The sequence below is a fragment of the Diabrotica virgifera genome, chromosome 5 (assembly GCF_917563875.1).
Source record: "Diabrotica virgifera virgifera chromosome 5, PGI_DIABVI_V3a".
In the NCBI taxonomy this organism is placed as follows: domain Eukaryota; kingdom Metazoa; phylum Arthropoda; class Insecta; order Coleoptera; family Chrysomelidae; genus Diabrotica; species Diabrotica virgifera.
This window is the reverse complement of record NC_065447.1, coordinates 147,297,426-147,321,909: the sequence shown is the minus strand read 5'-3', so window position 1 is coordinate 147,321,909 and position 24,484 is coordinate 147,297,426. Positions and strand designations below refer to the sequence as shown.

At 32.6% G+C, this 24,484-nt stretch overlaps 2 protein-coding genes across 2 annotated transcripts in view; one reads left to right on the top strand and one right to left on the bottom strand.

Moving 5' to 3' along the window:
• The window catches only part of LOC114336692 (MOB kinase activator-like 2), a 392,967-nt gene that overhangs the window by 173,565 nt on the left and 194,918 nt on the right, over positions 1-24,484 (top strand). The gene's annotated exons all lie outside the window — the stretch shown is intronic.
• LOC126884494 (uncharacterized) overlaps positions 15,049-24,484 on the bottom strand; it is a 58,100-nt gene continuing 48,664 nt past the window's right edge. The window contains exon 3 of the mRNA XM_050650431.1: positions 15,049-15,254. Within this exon, the coding sequence (XP_050506388.1) occupies positions 15,183-15,254 (72 nt within the window). The 3' untranslated portion in view covers positions 15,049-15,182. The remainder of the gene's footprint in view (positions 15,255-24,484) is intronic.

Sequence of the window (24,484 nt, the reverse complement as noted above, 5' to 3'; positions counted from 1 at the left end):
AGATCCTGTAGTGGCGAATAATAAACGCATGTGTAATACCGCGAAATCCTTTTTTTTTTATATCCCACGGTCTGTATATATGATTTATCTTTTAAGTTCGTTAGCGCGGCAAGCTACAAAAGCATTTTGGTCATAATTTCTTCAATGAGGCGTCTTAGAGTCTGAATTCTATTTACTTTAGAGCTAGAATGTTTATACAAATACATTCCATAGAAGCGATAAGATTTTCAAGTGTCTTTGAGTCGAGGTTATTCTACTGAGCTGAGTTGACATTTTGGTGAGAACCGAAAAAAACTGCTTACGAATATTGAGTATTTTCTTATTGGTTTACAACTTTTAGTGGGGTGTGACTTAGTAACATATCCTGGCTATTTTATTGGTAGAAGAAATTTTTGGTTTCTTTTAATTGGATAACTATCTGGAATCTTGTCTTGAATTGGGACGAGAGAAGGAGTCAAGATCTAGCTACGACAGAGTAGCGTCGCGGGCTCATTGGTCTAGTCAGCGAGACAGTTTTGGTTTTTGTCTGTAAGACAAGTTGAGTTACCAGATGGAGTGAAGTCCAATCTATTTAGTATTTTACAGTGAATACCACGATAGTATGTTTTGTGTCTAGTTCCGTGTATTAGAAGGAACAGTCTGTTATGTTGTTCTTAAGAAAAAATTAATACAAATTCGCGGAGCGAGTTTTCCAAGTTTGTTATAAAATAAAAAAAACTCAAAATTTTGCTATGTTCAAGTGAACAGTGTTTACATCATTCCAATGTTGGAATGTTCCATTAACAATCAATAATTAGCAGTTACCTTTTTGTAAAAATAAAACGAAAACTTTGGAATTTTATTCTTATATCACAAAATTTTGTGAAGCAGTACTCTGATTCAAACAAATGTAAAGTGTCAAGTGAAAAGTGTTGGGTAACAATAGTTCCAGCTGAGCTATACCAGATCCACGTTAGCTCTAATCATCAATGCAGTCCCAGGTCACCAGGTACTCGTAATAAACTGTTTATTCTTTCTTTTGAACAATCATACTCGCGAAGGACTTAATTTTACACAATTCTTTTTTACCTTCTTAATTTTTTGTTATAAATAAACGACTATTATGTTATAACTTTTATCAGTATTTTTTCTTTTGCACACTACATCTCTTATCCTTATTGTTGGACAGGAGTACAGACAATTTACGACCGAAATGGTAAGTACCAACCTACATCAGATGGAACGACATTGCAAGTAACTTTCTTTAATTTTGGATAATCACATTGCAGTATTATTATTTTGATTTATTAATGGCGGCCAATAATATCTTTTAATAATAATTGTTATTTTAAAAACTCACCCCTTTCAACCTCTGAAAACCGTAGCTTACCGGGGCATCCCGAAAAGTAGCACCAAAAACATCATGCCTATGACCAACATAAATTTTGCACCTGGTTAGGATTGCTACATAACTACACTGTTTGAATATATTTTTTTGTTTATTTAATTTAACGTGTCTAGGCGGGCTACACAAATGGCGCTGCCAACCAGTAAGGCCTCTATTCTTTTTGTTTTTGTTCGTTATTTAATACCTACATAGAAATGACGCTTGCATTGTCATGCCAATTCTTTTCTTTCTAGTTTTTTTTTACATGTAAAGGATATTTTCCCCGTACTGATATATGGCTCATTGCTGTCTAAAGGTGTCTGTACAGAGATTTTGATTCATTATGAATTTTAAAAAATATGTGCAAATAAACAATAGATAGTATTTATTTTGATCATGTGAATATGAAAAGAGAAATTCCAAAAGTTAAACTAATAACTGCTAGATTTCAATTTCAATTACGACAGTAAATTTTGAGTTTGAAAATATCTTTTTGTAGAATTTTTTACATTATTTTAAAAATATGTAGTTCAAAATGGAATCCTCTGTGGTTCAATATTTGAAAAATAAGGAAATTGACTATGAATTATTTATACGAGGGGTTAAAACTAAGAAAAATCTTAGTGATAAAAAGACAATGCTTCGTATACTACTTAATAAAAATGCTAGTTTTGATTTAGATGAAAATAGGTTAACATTCATTGATGAGAAGAAGCAGATAGATGCAACCGCCGCTGACGTCCGTAGTTTAATTGGAGATTTCGAAGGTGATATTAGAGATTCGGTCTATCGTAGGGCAAAGGCTCATCTTACTCATTTATCTCTTAGAATAGCTAGGTGACCTGTCGAGTTTGAAGAAGAAGAGGAGTATAAGGCAGAGGCTTCTGCGGATTGTTTACTTTTAGAAGGGTAATTAGATGACAAAATCGTTTTTGATGGGCCATCTGGTTCTTCAAATGTAATTTCTTCACAACCGGTCGTAAATATTCCAGCTCCCGTCGTTCAGGTGTCGCATCCAATTAATTTAGCCGATTGGAACATCAAATTTAATGGAGATTCCAAAGGAGTTTTCAATTTTTTAGAGAAAATTAGAGACCTGGCTGAATCCCGTAATGTAGGACAGGAAGTTCTTTTTAGATCAGCTGTTAAGCTATTTACAGGTAGCGCCGCTGTGTGGTTCAGGAGTGTTCGTGGTATTGCTTCGTCATGGAACGATTTGGTTGGTCTTTTGAAGGCTACGTTTCTTCCCCAAGATTATGATGATAATTTATGGAGCCAGATTAAATCCAGAAAACAAAAGAAAAATGAGTCTTTCGCTTTCTTTCAAGCACAAGTTATGTCTTTAGCAAAACAGTTGACGGTACAGCCTTTGGAGAAAACTGCCGTGAAACATATGAGGCAAAATATTCTCCCTGAATATATTCCGTTAATTGCATTAGTCCATACCAATGCTGTTGAGGAATTGTCTACTGTCATTCGTAAATTAGAGAATAATGTGGTTCCGTCTAGTATCAAGAAGGAAACGTCCGTCGCTTATGTGTGTCATGGTTCCCCTGGTCCCTCCAGGCCAATGTTCCTACAGGGAAGGCAAATTTTAAGAGTAATGACGATTGCTCCCAGGCAAACACTTCTAAAAATTCCGAGGCAAAGAACCCGATTAAAAATACTCCAAACAAATCGAAAATGGTTGTTTGTTTTAATTGTCGAAAGGAGGGACATGTTTTTAATGAATGTCGACAAATATTTGACAGATATTTTTGTTTTCGGTGCGGTGCGGACGACGTAACGGTGAAATCGTGCACGAATTGTCTCCAATCTCCAAAAAAAAACAGTAAAAAACACCCCAGGGTTCCGTAGGAGTCTTCACAATAAAATATCAAAATCCGAACATACATGTTTTGTGGCCGATAGTAGGTTTTCAAAAAATTTTAATGTCTCTGATTAGTGCAAGTGGCTAAGTAAAGTAAAAAATTCCTATAAACAGTCGTCGACATTGTCTCCGGTCATCTCTTCAAAGCTAGTCGATAACAGACCTTACTTAGAGGTCCAAATTCTCTCGCAAACCTTTACACTTTTATTAGATACGGGTTGTTCAACCACGGTAGTAGGATCTAAGGGATTAGATTTTCTTGAGAAAAATAACACTCAGATCGATTTATCATATAGTCAGAATGTATCTTTAGCCGATGGATCGAGTAAAAGAGTTTCTGATATTGTAGATTTACCGTTTGTGGCGAATGGAGTTTGTCATGTGATTAGTTGTCTTGTAGTGCCATCGCTGCCACTAAATTTTATTCTAGGAAGTAACTTTATTTCAAAATTTCAAAAATTTTCTTTAGCGATAATTTTTGAACAAAATAGGTGGAGTGTCAGAAATCCTTTTTGCGAGATAGTATCTTCAAAACCTGAAAGTGATGTTTTGTTTCCACAGTCTTTGTGCTCGATTGATTCCCTTGCTCCCGAGTTGAGACCTTTAGCGGATGCTGTAATTCATAGTTTTCAGGAGGTAGACAAAAATAATGGAATAGGAAGAACAGATAAGATCAAAATGACTATTGATACTGGCGACGCGAAACCTTTTCGACAACGTACTTTCCCTATGTCTCCCTACATGTCTGATATTTTAAATCGCGAATTAGATGAGATGCTCAAACTTGGAGTTATAGAACCGTCTAACAGTCCTTGGTGTAGTCCGGTTCTGCTTGTAAAGAAAAAGTCAGGTGAATTTACATTTTGTTTTGATGGCAGGAATCTTAATGAAGTTACTCGTCATGACACATATCTTCTCATTACCTATCATTACCAAAGGCTTACCAATTATGCAGAGAATTAACTCGGTGTGGCTGCAAAAAAGGCTGCACACGACAGTGTCGGTGCAATAAGGCTGCCTTGCAGTGCACCGCACTTTGTGTTTATGGCGATATTTGTTTCCAATCACATATTACTTCGAATTTTATCTTTATACATTGTATCTTTCAGTCCACTTTGTTATAATTAGAGTATTATAAATATATGTATTATGATTAAATTACTTCTTTTAATAACCCTGTCGCAAAAACATGCTTCTTGAACCTTGACACTCGAACATGAAACTCCCTTGAGCATTTTACATCTGGGGAAGTTGCCCCACCGACCTCTCTCCTATCAATTGTTATTGGACCTCCCATCGACCCATAATAATTTATAATTTTCAATGCATACATTTACCCAACTTAGGTTTACTTTAAAATGTGTAGTTTACAGAAAAATATGCTCATAAGAATATATATGTAAAGATATGTTATGCATTTATTAAATGGTAATTAACATAACTAAAAAGTTCAAAATATTTCCTAAAAAATAGGTGTTTATACGATCTTTTGAATGGAGGCTTTACCTTATTAAAGAATTAATATATACAGGGTGAAAAATTGAAAAAAAAAACATATTAAAAAAAAATCAGGAATAACACAACTTCTGGTAAACCGATTCTTCCAGTTCACGACATCAATCTTATAAATCACAAAAGAACCTATGTAGGTAAAAAAATTGGTTGAAATCAGACTATTCAAAAGATATCGTGCTATTAGACACATATGTATAGTCGCCATTTTGAATGCCCGCCATTTTTGTAAAACGCAGAATCTGAGATGGCCTCATATCTAAATTTGAACCTTTATATGTGTAGTATATGTGGTCCAAATTATATGCTTGTATTATTAAATGCGCAATTTTTATAATATTTGCACGAATCTACCGCACTAAAATAATATTATATTTTAAGACAATTTTAAAAATTTATTTCTATACGAAATATAAAATGTGTTAAAAATGTTTATCCTGATACTCGTTCGTTACATTGATAAATGAAATTTTAATCGTAGGTATGTAACTGTAACTAATAAAAGTTAGTTTTCACGTTAACAAAAATAAACATATTTTTTCTACAACCGTGTTAAAAATGCAATTTTTAGCACTCCATAGAAGCGTTAAAAATGCTACTTTAAAGCACTAGTGCTTTAAATTTTTTAAGGCACTGCAGTTAAAAGTGAATTGTCAAATTGTGAAACGTCAAAATATTTATATTTCATTTATTAACATTAATATTAATAGTACAACTTGCACAATTTGAAAAAGGTGGTTTAAAAGGTTTTTTAAAATTTAATTTAAACTGTATTATTGCATTTTTAACACGTTTGTAGAAAAAAACTATTAAAATTTGTTAGAATATACAACACTAAAAGTAAGATGTTATTCTATAGTTGTTATAATTTACGTATTGACAGTATATGCAGTTTTGATGTAATGTCAAGAAAAATATAAAAATGGAATGTCAGTCAAGTTCAAGTAAAAGTTTTTGTAGATATTGTCCTGTAATTGAAAATGAATAAATTATAATTGTTGATATATAAGACGTTTGTAGAAAAAATATTGTATGATATACGTGTTAAAAAGTACATTTTAAGGCACTCATGTGAATTGCAGAATTCGCTTCGCTCATTCTGCAAACTTTCACATGCGTGCCTTAAACGTGTACTTTTAACACTTATATAATAAATAACTATTAACGTTACGAATTGTCAGTAACGAATATGTATAGTTACGAACTGTCGCGGTTACGAATTGTCGCCGTTACGAACTGTCGCGTTACGAGATGTCGGGTCACGGTAAAATTATGTGGTTGGTTAAAGAATACATTTTTAGTGCTTAATGGCGTTACAATTTTTGGCGCCCAAGCTTAATAATATTACAATTGATCAGAGCCGGATTTAAGGCAGTGGGGGCCACTGAAAAGAATTGGTGTGGGGCCTTACCTCCTACCATTAAAAACATTTTTTTTATTATAACTATGGTATACAGCCAACTACAAGGTTTTGCCTTTTATAAATAAAAAAAATGTTGATCTACTTTTGTAAATATATTTTTAAATAATAAAAAATACAAATACTGTATCTTGTTACAAAAAAATATTTATTTTAAAATAAACATAGATGTATGGTTAAAGTTCGGGTACTTTTCCCAGATTTTTTAATCGAAAATTCCTTGATTATGTAGGACATGTCTAGTTGTTTTAAGACATCGTGTTCAATGCTCATAATAGAGAGATGACTCAAACGCTCTTGGCCCATCATAGACCGAAGTCGATTTTTAATTAACTTAAGTTTTGAGAATGATCTCTTTTCACTGGAGTTAATTAGCATCAGAAAAATATCAGAATCAAATATAAACGAAGTGTCACTCCTAAATTAAGGTCAATATTTGAATATTGAAGTATACGACTTGTGCTGTTTATCCTCTCTAAGATTTCATTCCAAAACAATGCAAATATTCCTGTTTCTAGTTTAACACTAACACATTCGATTATACAAACCATTTGCATAGCTACGAGTTTTAAATTGTTGCTCATCGTCTTCTGAAATTTTGGATTATGCTCCTATAATCTGATTATAACCTTTAACTAGTATAGTCGAGGAAATGAAGCTGAAAAAATGGCAAAACCTCGCAATTTTTTCGTCCAGCATCGATTTGTACAAAAATTTGGGATTAGGCTCATTACACCCTTTAGTTAATTTTCTATATTGAGCCGTTGTACGCTTTTGGTTTTTTAAGGGTGAAAACTACCCCTAATTGTAAAAAATTATAAAATAACATTTTAAACTTTAATATTGTCAACAATTGGTTCTTATTAGTTTCATAATGATTGTTTTATGCTTTAAGATATACTATCATAATATTTCAACCCTTAAAACCACCCTTGTTTGGAGCTATATATAAAAAATTTACTTATCCTAAAAGAATAATTTCGGCTTGCATCGATTTACATAAAAATTTGGGATTAGGATCATCTCAGCCTGTACTTCATATTCTATATTATGCTTAAGGGCGTTGATTATTTTTAGGGGTGTAAACTACCCCTTATTGTCAAAAATTATATAAAAACATTGTAAACTTTATTATGGGTAAAATTTGGTTTTGATTGGTTAAATAATGATTGTTTTATACTTTAGGATAAAATATCATAATATCTCAACCCTTAAAAACCACCCTTAATAACATTACAGTTTTTACAAGTAGATATTTTATTATATTATACAGAAAAAAAAGTAGAATTAAAGAATTACAAAAACATTTATTTACACAAAAATACGAATTTATAAATATGTACAAATACAAATACAAATACAAATAGTTTTTAAGTCATCTTTCAGTATACGAACCTTTTCTGTGGTATTATACATACACTGAACATTATCCATAAGCGGACTATCCGAATTTTCCGAAAAAAAAAAAATAAACATGTTTTATAAACATAGCTCCTTTATTTTTGGCGATAAAAAGTTTTTTCAAAAATCAATTTGTAGGAGTTTTGAAGAGTTATAAGACTGTGTAAACTAAATTCCGTTAGATCCCTTAGTTTTTAATTAGGGTGGGTCTAAAGTGCTCGAATAAGGGGGTGTTTACTCGTAAATAGAGGCCTTAAATAGCTATATCTCGCTAACTGTTCACTGTAATGAAAATCTATGCACAAAAGGATTTTAGTTATTAAAAAAGCTACAATTTAGTAGTTCATCATTTTTTTCGTATCTCCAGTATTTTCGCAGATATTTTGAAGCAAATGGTAAAAAATGGGAAATTCCAAAAAATTTATTTTTCTTTAAACTCCAATTTTTATAAAATTAGCCCTTTTAAATAGGTCAAACTTCTTGGGTGTATTGATAATACAAATTTAAAATGAATTACAGAAAAGTGAAGACCAATTTTTAATTTGGAGGGCAGTTAGGGGGTTGTTTTCACTAATTTTTTCATAGAGAAAAGCAACTACCGACCTTTTTTTGACCATAAGTCGCTTAATTTTGAGGCTAGAAACTTTTAATTATTATTTTTTAAAAGTACTAACTATATACTTGAAAAAATATTATTTAAGTTTTCCTTGAAAAATGCAAAGTTTTTCCGTTATTTTACTTTGAATATTTCAAATTATGCATTTGACGAAAAAAGCTAACTTTTAACATGCCGTATCTCGGTTTGTATTGGTCTTAAAGATATTACAGAAAAATAATTTGGTTTATGTTACTAAAAGATACAATTTTGATATCTACGGTTTTTTTGATCAAATGCACATTTTTCGAGGTATTCTCAAAAACCCTCTAAAAAAGTCGATTTTTTCATCGAAAAACTGTAACTTTTAAGCGCGAATAACTCGAAAAATATTAGTTTTACGAAGAAAATGTAAAAAACATTTTTTTCTTGGAATTACTTTTTACATCGATTTACATGGTTAAAAAGTAATAAAAAATTCCCGCCCCGAGATGCGGTGGCAACCACCCCCAAGGTTTTAGCGTACAGCGGCGTGATATAGAAAATGATCCTTGGACTATTCCCTACCTTCTGTGAAAATTTCAAGTAAATCCATGCTGGACGAAAAAATTGCGAGCCAAAATGCTTCATTTCCTCGACTAGTACTTTTGCGGCATCACTTTCTAGATGATAATAATATTTCTGCCATGGTCGGCGTTGCTCTTGCTTAAAGACGCAGCTTTTAAACATTAGATTATCAAGTTGTATCTATACATATGTAGAGAAAGTGAAAAATGTATGTGTTGTATTTTAAAATAGAGACAAAATATTTGTGGCGCACATTTAAATCTGGTAAGTATTTTTACCACGTAAATATTTAGTTCGTGTGTTGTACCGCCTAATTCACTTAGCGACAAGTGGATAATAAAATTCACACTAACATCGCTGTGCGGCGCAAATTTCTTTGAAGTCGACTGAAAAACTGACAGCACGATGGATAGCGTGCGTTGTTCGCCACGAAAATATTTTGCGTTTTTCTATGCGGCGCACAATTCACATCAACAAAAAGTTCAGCGCACTCGTGCAAATTTGCGTCAAATACAGCGCACAACATAAATTTTTATTGATGTGGATCTGCCTTAAGAAATCACAAAGCTTTTGCAACTAAATTTAGAGAGTGGGCGGCACACGGAATCCACAACGCCAAGATATTATGTTCTCTAATTTTAGCCTGAACACTGAACACCATTATATTTTCCACTCATAACAGACGCGTTGTCACAGGCTGTCCCCTGCAGTTTTTCAAATTGATATCATGTTCTTGCAGGAATGTCATTAGATAATTAAATAAATCTTCTGCTGTATGACCTTGATTTGGCAAAATTTTGAGAAACCTTTTAACAGGAGTGAAAACTTCCATGTAACGAAATATCACAGTTAATTTATTGACAAAAATTATTCTATGTGAATAAGGTGCTGATTTTTTTACGTTTGGTTCTTTGTGGGGGCCCCCGAAATGTGGGGGCCCCAGGCAGCTGCCCAGCCTGTCCCTCCCTAAATCCGTCCCTGACCACATTTCAAATGACTGTATTTATGTGTTCTTGCTTCAATGTCCAGCTTTCTAGTCCATATTTCAGTATAGAGAATACTTAGCATCTCAAAGCTCTTACTCTCAGCTGTAAGCTAAAGTCTTTGTTGCAGAGAATTGTTTTCATTTTTTACAAATGAATTTCTTGCTATTTCTATCCTGGTTCTTATTTCTGTTGTTGATCATTTTTCCCTGAAATCCAGGTTCCTAAGTATTTGGTCTTTTTATATTTATTTTTAGTCCATTTTCTTCACAGAAACTGTTTTTGTTTAGTAGAAATTGGAGTTGTTCAGCAGAGCTTGCCATAATCACGGTGTCATCTGCATATCTTATGTTGTTAATAGATCTTCCGTTAATTATTATTCCTTCACTTTGAGATAGTAATGCTTCTTCAAAAATGGCTTCACTATATGCATTAAAGAGTAATGGAGACATAATACATCCCTGCCTAACTCCTTTCCTGATTTCAATTTCTGGACTGGGTTCGTTATCTATTACAATGTGTGCTCTTTGTTTCCAGTAAAAGTGTGATATTATTCGTAAGTCCCTTTTGTCTATGTTTTTGTCTTTAGAATTTGGACTAATTTTTCATGTCTTACTTTGTCAAATGCTTTCTCAAAATCAACGTAACAAACATGCACATCCACATTCATGTCCATGCATCTTTGAGCTAACACATTAAAAGCAAATAACGCCTCTCTGGTTCCTAGTCCGTTTCTGAACCCAAACTGACTATCATCTATTCCTTCTTCCAGTTTTTTATTTATACGACCATGTATTATTTTCAAGAATAATTTAAGAATATGACTTATTAATGGTATTGCTCTGTATTTACTGCAATCTGTAGCATTTGTATTTTTAGGTATTCGCGGTGTGCAAATACTCGGAAGGGATACGCGAAACGATCGTGCGCGAATAGCGGAGAAATATTGCAACTTTCTTAAATAATTCATATTGTCAATTGAAATTGTCAAATTGACGTACATTTCGTACCTATTGTCATTTAAGAAGAAAAATTATATATTGCTTCACAATATTGATATGATATGCAATTATTATATAAAGGTAAATTTAATTAATTGTATTTTGCTTGCAATACTGCATTTTAATAACTAATTTTATTTACTACATACAATTGTTTACGTTTTAATAACATAACCTAAATCTTATTTTTTCTTATTATTTTTTTTTGGACTATGGCCTTGACAATTATCCAGTAACCAGGACCATATGATTGACCAATATAATTAAAAGTGCGAATAAAAGTGCAGAGCGAAGAAACCAGGTGTCGCTTTCCGAACTTGCACGGTCCCAATAGCACAAAAGGTGGAGAGTAACCATTGTTTTGGTATGTTTCCTGTTTTGTACACTGTGTTAAACAAGTCTCCGATAATGTCTAAGTTTTTAAGCTGTCTACTGGTATTTGGTCTGGACCTACCGCTTTACCATTTAATATATTTAAAACCATATCATCTTCTATTTCGACTTCCATCTGTTCTGTTTCTATTGTCTTTGAACAATTCATTTATGTATTCTGTCCATCTCTTTAATTTTTCGTTAGTACTCAACACAAGTTTCCCATTTGTATCTTTTGGTATTCCCGGTTTTCTTTTTCTGTTGTTCTGGGTTAATTCTTTAATTTTTTTATGTGTGTTAAAACTATTTTTTGTACATCTGATTCTGTTTGTTTTTATGCTGAGGTCTTATTCTTCCATTAAATCTAAGATTTCCTCCGTCTCTATTAATAACCATGTGACGATAATATAATTTTATCGTCTAGAGTACGCCAATGAATTAAGTAAAACGTGTTTTTGTACCGTCTTGGACGATATAAAAGTCGGATCGAAAAGCCTAGTTGATGATTATTCTTGGAGCGTTGATCGAAGAATAATAAACAACTGCGAGGTATAAGAGGTGAGTTTATGTAGGTAGTAGTTCCCGACCATTTTCCGCTGTCGTTTTGGCGAGCTGAGCGAATCCGACAGTTTTCCTCTTACCTATCCTTATACGAGCGGTGATCGTATATCCCTAATATGTCTTTTCATCTGGCGAGCTGAGCGAGATTACCTTTCTTCCCTTTCCTTATACATTCCTGTCGTATTAATAAAAGCAATTCCTATTTCACGCGATCGTCAAAATCATTCATTCATGTACAAAATATGGTCACATCGGCCCGAACAGAAAGCTCGATGCGTAGATTATAAACATATATTATTAACGGAATTAACGAGTAATTAAGGCTAATTATCTTATCTTTAAAAAGCAAAAAGCAAAAAAAGCAAAAAAAAAAGAAAAAAAAAAACTAAGAAGATGTAAACCTCCGAGATGTTGAATCGGGTTTATGTCTTAACGTAGTAAAAAAACAATTAATAAAAAATAATAATAAAAATAATAAAAAACAAAAAAATAAAGATATAAAAAATACAAAAAAATAAATTTGTACAAAAAAAATATTTACAACCAAAACAGTGTATTATTTAGATAATAATTGTATGTAATATGTTAGTTTGTTATGTATTTAGAGTTAGAAATACAGAAAAAATTCCTCTGATTGAAAAAACAAAATTGTTTGTTTTTAAAATAACAAAATGTCTGGCTTATTGGCACGGCCAAGGCCATCAAATTCACACAAAAAAAAATCTTATCGTTTGTACGTTTTTATTCCAAATAAAAATGTCTTAAAAAGCGAACTCTTTCCTTCGACTGATTTAGTTACCTGGAGCAACAACGCAACGACCTCGTTACAACCATTTTGTCTCCGTTTCAGTATTTTGTAGAATTTGTTCTTTAACATTCATTAATCGGTTATTAGTTTCATCTGTCAGGCTTTGATTTATGAGTGGGTTTCTTAGTTTACTTGTATTGATGTTTACATATCATTTCCGTTCTTGTATGTTTGTCTAATTAATTTTTTTTTTATTTAAAAGTATTTTGCAATCTATTGAGTGTCAACAATAAACAAAAGTAATTACATTGACTAAGGACAAGAAAGATTTTACCCACTGGCAAAATCAAAGTACAATTTTTATAAAGTTGTGTACAAAATAATTACATTTCATAACTACTAACTAATTAGTTTAAAAGTTTATTCTAAATGGTAAGTCCAATGGTTTGAACCTCTTTAACCTACGTTGTTCTTGGGAATTGTCTAGGAGGTTAAGTGCAAACTGGTTTTCATGATCCTCCAACTTGGCAATGTATGCAGCGCTACGTTTTGTGATGACTTCTTGTACCATATCAGTTTTAAGGTCTCGATGAATAATTCTGTTGTTGATGTACCAAGGTGCATTAGTGATGGTTCTGAGGGTTTTTGATTGGAAGCGTTGGATGATTTCGATGTTGGAGTGACTGGCTGTTCCCCATAGTTCCAACCCATATGTCCAGATTGGCATAAGTATTGCCTTATAGAGCAGCAATTTATTATCCAGAGATAGTCTTGATGAACGGCCCATTAACCAATACATATTTCTGAATTGGAGACCTAGTTGCTTTCTCTTGGTCCAGATATGTTTCCTCCATGTGAGACTTCTGTCCAAATGAATACCAAGATATTTTACCTCGTTGGCTAATTGGTGATTGTTTAAAGTTACAGGAGGACAAGTTCCTCTTCGTGTTGTAAATGTAACATGAATAGATTTTCCTTCATTGACTTTAATTTTCCATTCCAAAAACCAAACTTGTACTCTGTCTAGATACGCTTGAAGGAGATGCGAGGCATAAATAGGGTCTGTGTGTGAGGCTAGGATTGCAGTATCGTCGGCAAATGTTCCTAGCATCATTTCTTCTGTAGGTGGTCTCTCCTCTAGTGGTTCCTGAAGAGTTTGAGGTATATCTGCGGTAAACAAGAGATACAAGGTAGGTCCCAGCACGCTACCCTGTGGTACGCCAGCTTTGATAGAATAGAGTTTGGAAATTGCATCTTGGTATTTAATAAAGTAACACCTACCTGACAAATATGACTCAAGAAGAATGTAAAAGCTGTGCGGTAATGTCCTTTTTAGCTTGTATAGGAGGCCTTCATGCCATACCTTGTCAAATGCCTGCCTAACGTCAAGAAATGCCGCTGAACAGTACCTTTTGGCCTCAAAATCAGCATTTATATGTTTTACCACTCTGTGAACTTGTTGGATTGTTGAGTGATGGGATCGAAATCCAAACTGGTGGTCTGGAATTAGATTTTTGATCCAGGGTTCGAGTTTTTTTACTAATAGTTTTTCGAAAACTTTAGACGTGATTGGCAAGAGGCTGATTGGCCTGTACGATGTAGTTTCTTCTTGAGGTTTTCCCGGTTTTAGGATGGTTATTATCTGAGATACTTTCCATTGATCAGGAAAGTAACCTAAGTTTAATATGGCATTGAATATAAACGTTATAAGTTTTATGCATTTGATAGGTAATTCTTTCAACACTTTTCCACTGATCAGATCTTACCCTGGAGATTTTCTATCGTTTAAATTATTAATAGCTAAGATGACTTCGGACGATTTAAATTTCGGAATAGGCAAACTCATTTGATATGGACTTTGAAGAAATGAGAATACGTCTACTTCCACAGGTGAATTCACTTGATTGGGAGTAAATACTTCGGAGAAATACTCTGCAAAACAACTTGCTTTCTCTTGTGCACTACGAACCCATTCTCTGTCCGATTTTCTAATTGGAGGTGACGGTTTCTAGGGTTGTTTCAGTTTTCTCGTGGCTTTCCATAGCGAATAATCGGTATCTTTAGTGGAATCTAAATTTTCCAAGTAGTACTGAAGTGATTGGTTTTTGAGATCTTCGAAGAGCTTTTTTAATTCCTTTGATGCACTATTGAATCTACGCTTATCAGCAGGATCTCTGGTCTGTTGCCATCTTTTCCTCAATCTTCTCTTTACAAAATTTTTTCTTTGACAACTTGTGGGCAGTCATTTATTATGCATTTATTTTGTATTGTTGGTGTTGCTTGTCAGGCAGCTGATTGGATATTTGTAGTTAGTTGTTCCACAGCAAGAAAAAGGTCCTCTTTGGTTTTTAGTGGAATGTCTAGAGACACCTTGTTCTCCAGGATAGATCTGAATTTTGGCTGTCTAATTAATAAGTACATAATATATTTGGTTCCTTACAATTCTTCCTTCTTGATCTGCTGGTGACTTCCAGGTATATAGTCTTCTCTTTGGCATTTTAAACAATGTAGATTTTAATGGCATTTTAAACAATGTCTATTAGTGATGACAAAATTATTGTTTTGGCAAAATTCGATAAGACTGTCGCCCCTTTCGATTCTGTTGCCCAGACCATATCCTCCTGTGAACGGCAGAGTTTAGTCACAAAACAATTAATTGCCAACTTTTTATTAAATTTTCTGTGCCTAACATTTAACACTCTGTGTAATAAATAGGTAACAAAAATAATTAATATCTACATTAATTACATTATTTAGGTACTAAATTAAGTAATTACAGTATTAAGTTAATGGAATCCATGATGGTAAAGGGGAAGGGGCGCTGCTACTTTCAAAATTGGTGGATGAGCCACAATCGTCTAAAAAAGAAAAATACAATAGATAAATAAAATAAGACTATACTTAATTTGTAAAGTTCATCATAACTTGATCCAGTGTTCTAAATCTGTTGACTTGTGGCATGTTTAAATAAAATGGTATGTTTATATAGGATTAGCCACAGTTAGGTTGTAATGTCAATTACATGTTTTACCTAAACATACTTAACGTTTCGATTTCCATGGTTCCAAGGTATGTACCACCACCAAAACCTTAAGAGTAAACAGTAGCGCGTCATCAATATTTTTGTTTTTCTAAAGTTCTGCGAACTTTCAACAGTGAGGCAACAGTGCGTCGGTAATTCGACACTGATAGTGACATTATACTATCAAAAAAAATACTTTTTATACTCATAGGCGCGCTAAATGTTGCCGAGTCAGTCACGTTCGATTTCTTGTTATAGAAAATCGATTTTTAGTAGATCCAATGTGACACAAAATCTAGGTATGGGATAAAAAGGTTTATTTGAAGAAAGTTTATTTTTTTGTTCTTCTTAATGGCGGTACAGGCTCCTATGTGCAATATTTTATTTAGTTATAGAGTAATTTTCACATACTAACATATTTCTCAAATTGGGCTCTGTACCGCCAATCTTTATTATCTTACGAATATGTGTGCCAAATATCTCAACAAAATATTCAAAATTACAGCCGCAATCTTGGACCGCGTTTTCCGCGCGCTATTGTTGCCTCTTAAGTATTTTTTGGTAAAATAGGTAATTGTCATTGCAACCTAACTGTGCTTAATCCCATATAAACAACATTTAACTTGATTTATAGTACGTTCTTTAACGGTAAAATATTGCAAAACCTCTAAATTTTAAAGAACCGCTTGGATTGACATGAAATTTGGCATACACATAGCTAACAAGTCAAAGAAACAAAATAAACGTCAAATTGAAAGGCAGTTTATTTAGAAGTTCTCCTAAAAATTATTAATTTTTAAGGTTTTTTCTTAACTTTTTGAGTATTACGAGTAGTATAAAGAAGTACTAAACCAGTGATCTGTAAGAAAGTGTGAAATTTAGCGCCTAGAAGTTAAATTTCAGGAAACAAATAATATGGAAGGTATACCACCCGAACCTCCAGATAAAGGTAAATTTTATGTAGAAATGGAAGGAGATGGGATGATGGAATATGAGGAATTAAATAAAAATAACAATAGAGTAAATAATAAGGTAACAAACAAACAAAACCAAACAAGTAGTACTATTGAGGTAAGTAACAAATTTAGTTGCAATAACGATGAAACTTTGACAAATTTAAATCAAACAGATAAGTCAGGTAAGCAAAATTTAAATAAAGTAATAAATTTAAAAGACTAAGTTTTCACTCTAATGGCATACAACATATCCCACCAGAATGAAAACAATGGGAACCTTCTCTGGTTACACCTCCGAGGCTTCTACAATTTGCAAGCCATACGGATGCTGAGACTAAGGAAGATGAGGGAATTCTACAATTTACAATTCACGTCACATCTGCTCAGCGCGGTAAAGTTCCAACGAGACTGGTTCCGTTTATACTCCACACAGAGTAAATGTAAAACAAAAATGAATAACCATTTTCAATTTCGTTGCAAAACGAAAATACAGCCGAACCATATGAGAGACTAATAAGTTTCGAAACCGGTAGAGGTGCTTGCAGCACTCTCTGATTGGACTGGAATATGGTTCGGCTGTATTTTCGTTTTGCAACGAAATTGAAAATGGTTATTCATTTTTGTTTTACATTTACTCTGTGTGGAGTATAAAGGGAACCAGTCTCGTTGGAACTTTACCGCGCTGAGCAGATGTGACGTGAATTGTAAATTGTAGAATTCCCTCATCTTCCTTAGTCTCAGCATCCGTATGGCTTGCAAATTGTAGAAGCCTCGGAGGTGTAACCAGAGAAGGTTCCCATTGTTTTCATTCTGGTGGGATATGTTGTATGCCATTAGAGTGAAAACTTAGTCTTTTGCTAGCAGTTGCCGCTAGGGCATCTATGCCATTTCGTTCGTTGCAATTCGGGACTGCACGCTGGGGTTTGTTTTGGTTGGATCAGGGAGAGCAACATATGTGCCTCCTGATGAGAGACTAATAAGTTTCGAAACCGGTAGAGGTGCTTGCAGCACTCTCTGATTGGACTGGAATATGGTTCGGCTGTATTTTCGTTTTGCAACGAAATTGAAAATGGTTATTCATTTTTGTTTTACATTTACTCTGTGTGGAGTATAAAGGGAACCAGTCTCGTTGGAACTTTACCGCGCTGAGCAGATGTGACGTGAATTGTAAATTGTAGAATTCCCTCATCTTCCTTAGTCTCAGCATCCGTATGGCTTGCAAATTGTAGAAGCCTCGGAGGTGTAACCAGAGAAGGTTCCCATTGTTTTCATTCTGGTGGGATATGTTGTATGCCATTAGAGTGAAAACTTAGTCTTTTGCTAGCAGTTGCCGCTAGGGCATCTATGCCATTTCGTTCGTTGCAATTCGGGACTGCACGCTGGGGTTTGTTTTGGTTGGATCAGGGAGAGCAACATATGTGCCTCCTGATGAGAGACTAATAAGTTTCGAAACCGGTAGAGGTGCTTGCAGCACTCTCTGATTGGACTGGAATATGGTTCGGCTGTATTTTCGTTTTGCAACGAAATTGAAAATGGTTATTCATTTTTGTTTTACATTTACTCTGTGTGGAGTATAAAGGGAACCAGTCTCGTTGGAACTTTACCGCGCTGAGCAGATGTGACGTGAATTGTAAATTGTAGAATTCCCTCATCTTCCTTAGTCTCAGCATCCGTATGGCTTGCAAATTGTAGAAGCCTCGGAGGTGTAACCAGAGAAGGTTCCCATTGTTTTCATTCTGGTGGGATATGTTGTATGCCATTAGAGTGAAAACTTAGTCTTTTGCTAGCAGTTGCCGCTAGGGCATCTATGCCATTTCGTTCGTTGCAATTCGGGACTGCACGCTGGGGTTTGTTTTGGTTGGATCAGGGAGAGCAACATATGTGCCTCCTGATGAGAGACTAATAAGTTTCGAAACCGGTAGAGGTGCTTGCAGCACTCTCTGATTGGACTGGAATATGGTTCGGCTGTATTTTCGTTTTGCAACGAAATTGAAAATGGTTATTCATTTTTGTTTTACATTTACTCTGTGTGGAGTATAAAGGGAACCAGTCTCGTTGGAACTTTACCGCGCTGAGCAGATGTGACGTGAATTGTAAATTGTAGAATTCCCTCATCTTCCTTAGTCTCAGCATCCGTATGGCTTGCAAATTGTAGAAGCCTCGGAGGTGTAACCAGAGAAGGTTCCCATTGTTTTCATTCTGGTGGGATATGTTGTATGCCATTAGAGTGAAAACTTAGTCTTTTGCTAGCAGTTGCCGCTAGGGCATCTATGCCATTTCGTTCGTTGCAATTCGGGACTGCACGCTGGGGTTTGTTTTGGTTGGATCAGGGAGAGCAACATATGTGCCTCCTGATGAGAGACTAATAAGTTTCGAAACCGGTAGAGGTGCTTGCAGCACTCTCTGATTGGACTGGAATATGGTTCGGCTGTATTTTCGTTTTGCAACGAAATTGAAAATGGTTATTCATTTTTGTTTAATAAATTTAAGATTAAAACATAGATATCAATTTGGAGATAATGCACCTTATATAGTACACATAGAAAATAAAAACGGTAACATTGGTCGATTACACAGGATCGGCACGGCCCGTTTGATTTTAAGTGCAGTACCTGAAATTGAAAATAATATCACACAAATTACAGTAGTTGGTAGAAATAAAATCAAGGTAGAACTAAATAATTTTGCTAGTGCTAATAAATTAATTGATTCTCAAATTCTTAAAAGCAAAGAGTATGAGGCATATATTCCAACGTTTTTTACTCAAAAGAAAGGTGTTATAAAATTGGTAGATAAAGAGATAGAAGATAATGATTTATTATCATTAATTAAACCTAGATTTGGAATTAAATTCGAAGTATTACATGTAAAAAGAATTATGCGGAAAGTGATTCAAGATAATGGTAATACTAATTATGTAAAAACAGGAACCGTAATTGTCACTTTTAAAGGTCAGTCTATACCAAAAAATGTAATAATAGAAAAAATGATATACGAGGTGGAAAATTATACACCCAGAATAATCCAATGTTTAAAGTGTTTGAGATTTGGGCATATAAGTGCCCAATGTAGAGGAAAAGATAGGTGTGAAAGATGTGGCGAAGAACACAACAAATCTAATTGTTCCAATCCGAATAATTTACTTTGTGTATTGTGCAAAGGAAAACACAGCGCTACTGACAAGGGAGCAGATTGTACAGAAAGACAAAAACAGGAATATATTAAAAAAGTTATGAATAATGAAAATATAACATATTATGAAGCTAATAATAAATATAAAAAATGTTATTCAACAGTAAGTAAAGACCAAGAAAATACTTCAAATAAATATACAATATCTAAACGAAAAAGATCAAGTAGTATTGATTCTAGTAGTGTAGATAAAGAAACAATGGAAGCACGCAGAAAAATTTTGCAAACACCAAGAATACAAAGTCAGCCTTGTTATAATTTTAATAATCCCATTTATTCTAACACAACACAAACACAAAACGATAATCAAAATAATATAGGAGAAATAATAGTAAACTTTATTTCAGCAACATTAAATCAAATTAATCACAATTTAGATCAAAAAACGTTGGAATTATTAAAAAACAATATTTCACAATTATTATTACCTCGTGATGGCTAACGTTTCATTTCTTCAATGGAATGCGAGATCAATTAAAACAAATAAGGGTTATTTAGAAAAATTCTTGTATGACAATAAAATAGATATAGGATTAATATCAGAAACTTGGTTAAAAAAAAGTAATTTTATTAACTTTACTGGTTATAATGTCTTTAGGAATGATAGAGATGATGGATATGGTGGAGTAGCCATCCTTTTGAAAAAATTAATAAAATTTTACAACAGTCCTACTTTTTACCAAATTAATGACATAATGTGCAATAGCATATCAATTAAAATTCAATCCGGAAAAAAGTTAAACATTTATTCAATATACGTAAAACCAAATCTTAAAATCACTCTAAATGAATGGAAAAAGTTTTTTAATAGTCTAGAGAAGCCTTTTATAATTGGTGGTGATTTTAATAGCCACAATTATGTTTGGGGTTGTAGTACTGTAGATACTATAGGAAAAAATCTGTTAGAAGCTATTGAGGACTGTAATCTTGTAATTTTAAATAATGGTAAAGAAACTTTGATGCGTAGACCGAATAGCAATAATAAATCTGCAATAGATCTTACAATATGCTCAGCAAATATTAGTCATTTTTTCGATTGGGATGTTGTGGACGAGACATTAGGATCAAATCATTTTGCTATTATTATTAAGTCAAATATTAATGTTAATAAAGCGGAATGTGTAAATACAAAATTCCAATGGAACATAAATAAAGCGGATTGGTCTCTTTTCTCTTCTATCACTAATAATTTCATGGAAATAGATAATAATTTAAATTACCAACAATTTATAAATAAATTAAACGAATATTGTAAGATATGTATACCGGAGAAGAGAACAGGGACTAATCCACGATTTAGAAAAACTTGGTGGAATGACAATTGTAAAAAGGTAATAGAAGAACAAAAACTAGCTTTACGCAAGTTTAAACTACAGTCTAATATACAAAATTATATAAATTATAATAAATGTGTAGCGAAAACCAAAAAAGTTGTATTAGAGAGTAAGCGTAATGCATGGAGAAATTTTTGTAAAACTTTAAACAAAAATACACCAATTAAAGATATGTGGAATCAAGCCAAACGATTACAAAACATTTTTAAACCACAAGTAAATCCAGTGACTGAAGGAGAATGGGTTGAGGAGTTTTTAAGAAAATTATGTCCAGATAATATATTTTCAAAAATTAATGTAATGGAAAGAAAAAACTCTATGCATCCACTTTCAATTCCATTTAGTTTCTGTGAATTAGAAATAAGCCTTAAGAATAAGAAAAATACTTCTCCAGGTATAGATAATGTACATTATATTATGTTGGCCAATTTACATCAAAAAGGGAAAGAAACACTATTAAATTTTTTTAATCAAATATGGTTATCAGAAGATATTCCAGATAACTGGAGAGAGTACCGGGTGATTCCTATTCTCAAAACAAATCGGAATCCTGATTCAGCAGAATCTTATAGAGGTATTTCATTGAGCTCCTGCATAACAAAAACACTGGAAAGAATGATAAAACTTAGGCTCGAAAGTTGGCTAGAAAAAAACAATAAATTATCACAAACACAATTTGGATTTCGAAAAAATCATTCTACTGTGGAAGCTGTGAGTCATTTGGTAACAAATATAAATTTAGCGTTTACGAAAAATTCTTCAGTAATCGCTCTTTTATTAGATGTTGAAGCAGCATACGACAACGTTAATTTAAATATACTATATAACAAAATGATACAAATAGGTCTGCCAGAATGCTTCTGTCAAAAAATAATAAAATTGTATGACTGTAGAAAAATTTATATATCGGTAAATAATAACACATTTGGTCCAAGACTAGCGATGGGTGGTTTACCTCAAGGAGGAATATTAAGCCCTTTGTTATATTTAATTTACACTTCTGATATAGAAAAAAATTTAAACTCAACAAAAATTTTACAATTTGCAGATGATATAGTTATTTATCAAGAAAACATTAAAATAGAAAATGCAGTCAAATCCATTGAAGAAGGAGACAAACATATTAAAATATGGAGTGAATTACATGGACTAAATATATCTGATTCCAAAACCAAATTATGTATTTTTACAAGAAAACGAAAAGAAATACCCAATCACATCTTAATAAACAATATATCCTATCCTGTACAAAGTTATGTTAAATATTTGGGTATTACTCTGGATAGACAGCTTCTCTGGAAAGAACATATAGACCATATAGTTAAAAAAACAGAAAAAGGAATAAACCTTCTTCGATTCGTATCACACTTACGTTGGGGAGCAGATCCAAATATTTCTTTGTTGTTATTTAAAAATAATATAAGAGCTATATTCGACTACGGATCAATATTATACAGTGACGCATCACAGTGTCATTTAAATAAAATAGACAAAATCATTAATAAATCCCTTAGATTGTGTATAGGAGCCCTAAGAAGTACACCGATAAATAATCTACAAGTTGAATGCTGTGAAATGCCGATGGATATAAGACGAAAAAAACTTGGCATCAACCTTTTAGTTAGATTGTATGAAAAAAAGGCAAGTTTAATTTCCAAAATACATCAACTGTTTTTAGCAGACTTGACAGAAAAATATTGGATAAAAAAGAAAACTCTAAATATGGTAGATTTATATTCAAAAATGACAATATATGATAAACAACTTTATAAATATGACATAAACCCAAATTATAATATTGACTTTAATAGTATGGAACAAGTTCAGGTATACTTTTTAAGGGACTATAGCAAGTTGCCTATATCTTTAAGAAAATTAGTGTTTATCTCCGACAGTTCACAAATGTTCAAAGATTATTGTATGCTATATACAGATGCATCAAAAAATATTGAAGGTGTGGGATGTGCCTATTGGGATAGCAGTAATAAAATTAGTAAAATGTTTAAACTAAATTCTATTATGAGTATATACACAGCTGAATTAATAGCGATAATGGAAGCACTAAAATATTTATCTAATATAAATCATTCAAAGTTTATAATTTTTAGTGACAGTAAAAGTTCTCTTAGTAAAATTAGTGCTATAAATCCTAAATCAAAAGTGAACTACATTGAATTATATATCATAAATAAAATTAAAGAACTTCAGCAACAAGGAAAGTCTGTTAAGTTGGCATGGGTTAAAAGCCACTGTGGAATAACTGGAAATGAAATGGTAGATGAATTGGCTAAAAACGCGGTGACACAAGGAGTATTAACTCATTATCTTTGTACGCCAAAAGATATTGAATCAAATTTATTCAAAGAGATTAAGAAAGAATGGAAAGAAAGGTATATTGATGAAAACGTAAATACAGGAAACCACTACAGATCAATCAGAAACTATATAACGGATAAACCTTGGTTTTCTAAAATGGAGTCGACAAAAGATATGATAAGAACCATATGCAGAATGAGATTTGACCACTGTCTTACTCCATCATATTTATTTAAAATTAATATAGCTGATAGTCCACAATGTATTTGTGGACAGTTGGGCAATCTACAACACAAAATTTTGACCTGTTCTCTTATCTCTAATAAAGTTAATATGTTTTTAAATTCACTGTATTCTTTGACTGATGTCCACCATCCCATTAATTTAAATTATTTATTAACATTAGAAAATAATGAGTTGGTATACCGACTATTGTATAAACATATTTTAGATATTAAGCTTAAATTGTAATTGTAAAATATAGAGTAAGTATTTTTTGTAAATTGTTATATGTTAAAAGAAAAAGAAAAGAAAAGAAAAGAAAAAAAAAAGAAAAGAAATATATAAAAAAAAATAATAAAATAAAAATTAAAAAAAAAAAAAAATAAAAAAATAATAAAAAAAAAAGAAAGAAAAAATATAAAAAAAGATATATAAAAAAAAATAGAAAAAAAATATAATAATTAAAAAAATATAAAAAAAATATGTAGATAAAAATGAATGACGAACTTGGACAGTCCATAGTAAAATAGCTTTCGAATGAAGTAGAGGGCTAAAGAAGAATGTTGCAGTTTTTACTGTGGAACTCTGAGAACATCATTTGGAAAAAAATTAATAAAAATATATATATATATATAAAAAATTATTAAAAAAAAATACAAAAATAATTATTTATTAGTAGAATTGTTTATTATATTAGTATTAGTTTTAGGATAAGATACGAAAAAATGACTAATAAAATAAAAAATAGTAAAATTGGCGAATGGATTTAGTGTCCGCAGTCATATAAACCCAAACAAACAACAAAAAACAACAAGTCAAAGAAAAAAAGTGATATTGTGCCGATATGTGCTTTTGCCCCGGGGGTGGTTTTCACCCCCTCTTGGGGGTGAAAAAGTATTCGTCCAAAGTAAGTCCGAAAATTGATAAACTGACTAATTTTAAGTAACTTTTGTTCCATAGAGTTTTTGCACTAAGTCAATATTTTTCGAGTTATTTGCCAGTGAATATGTTCATTTTTTCAACAAAATAACCACGCTTTTAGACGG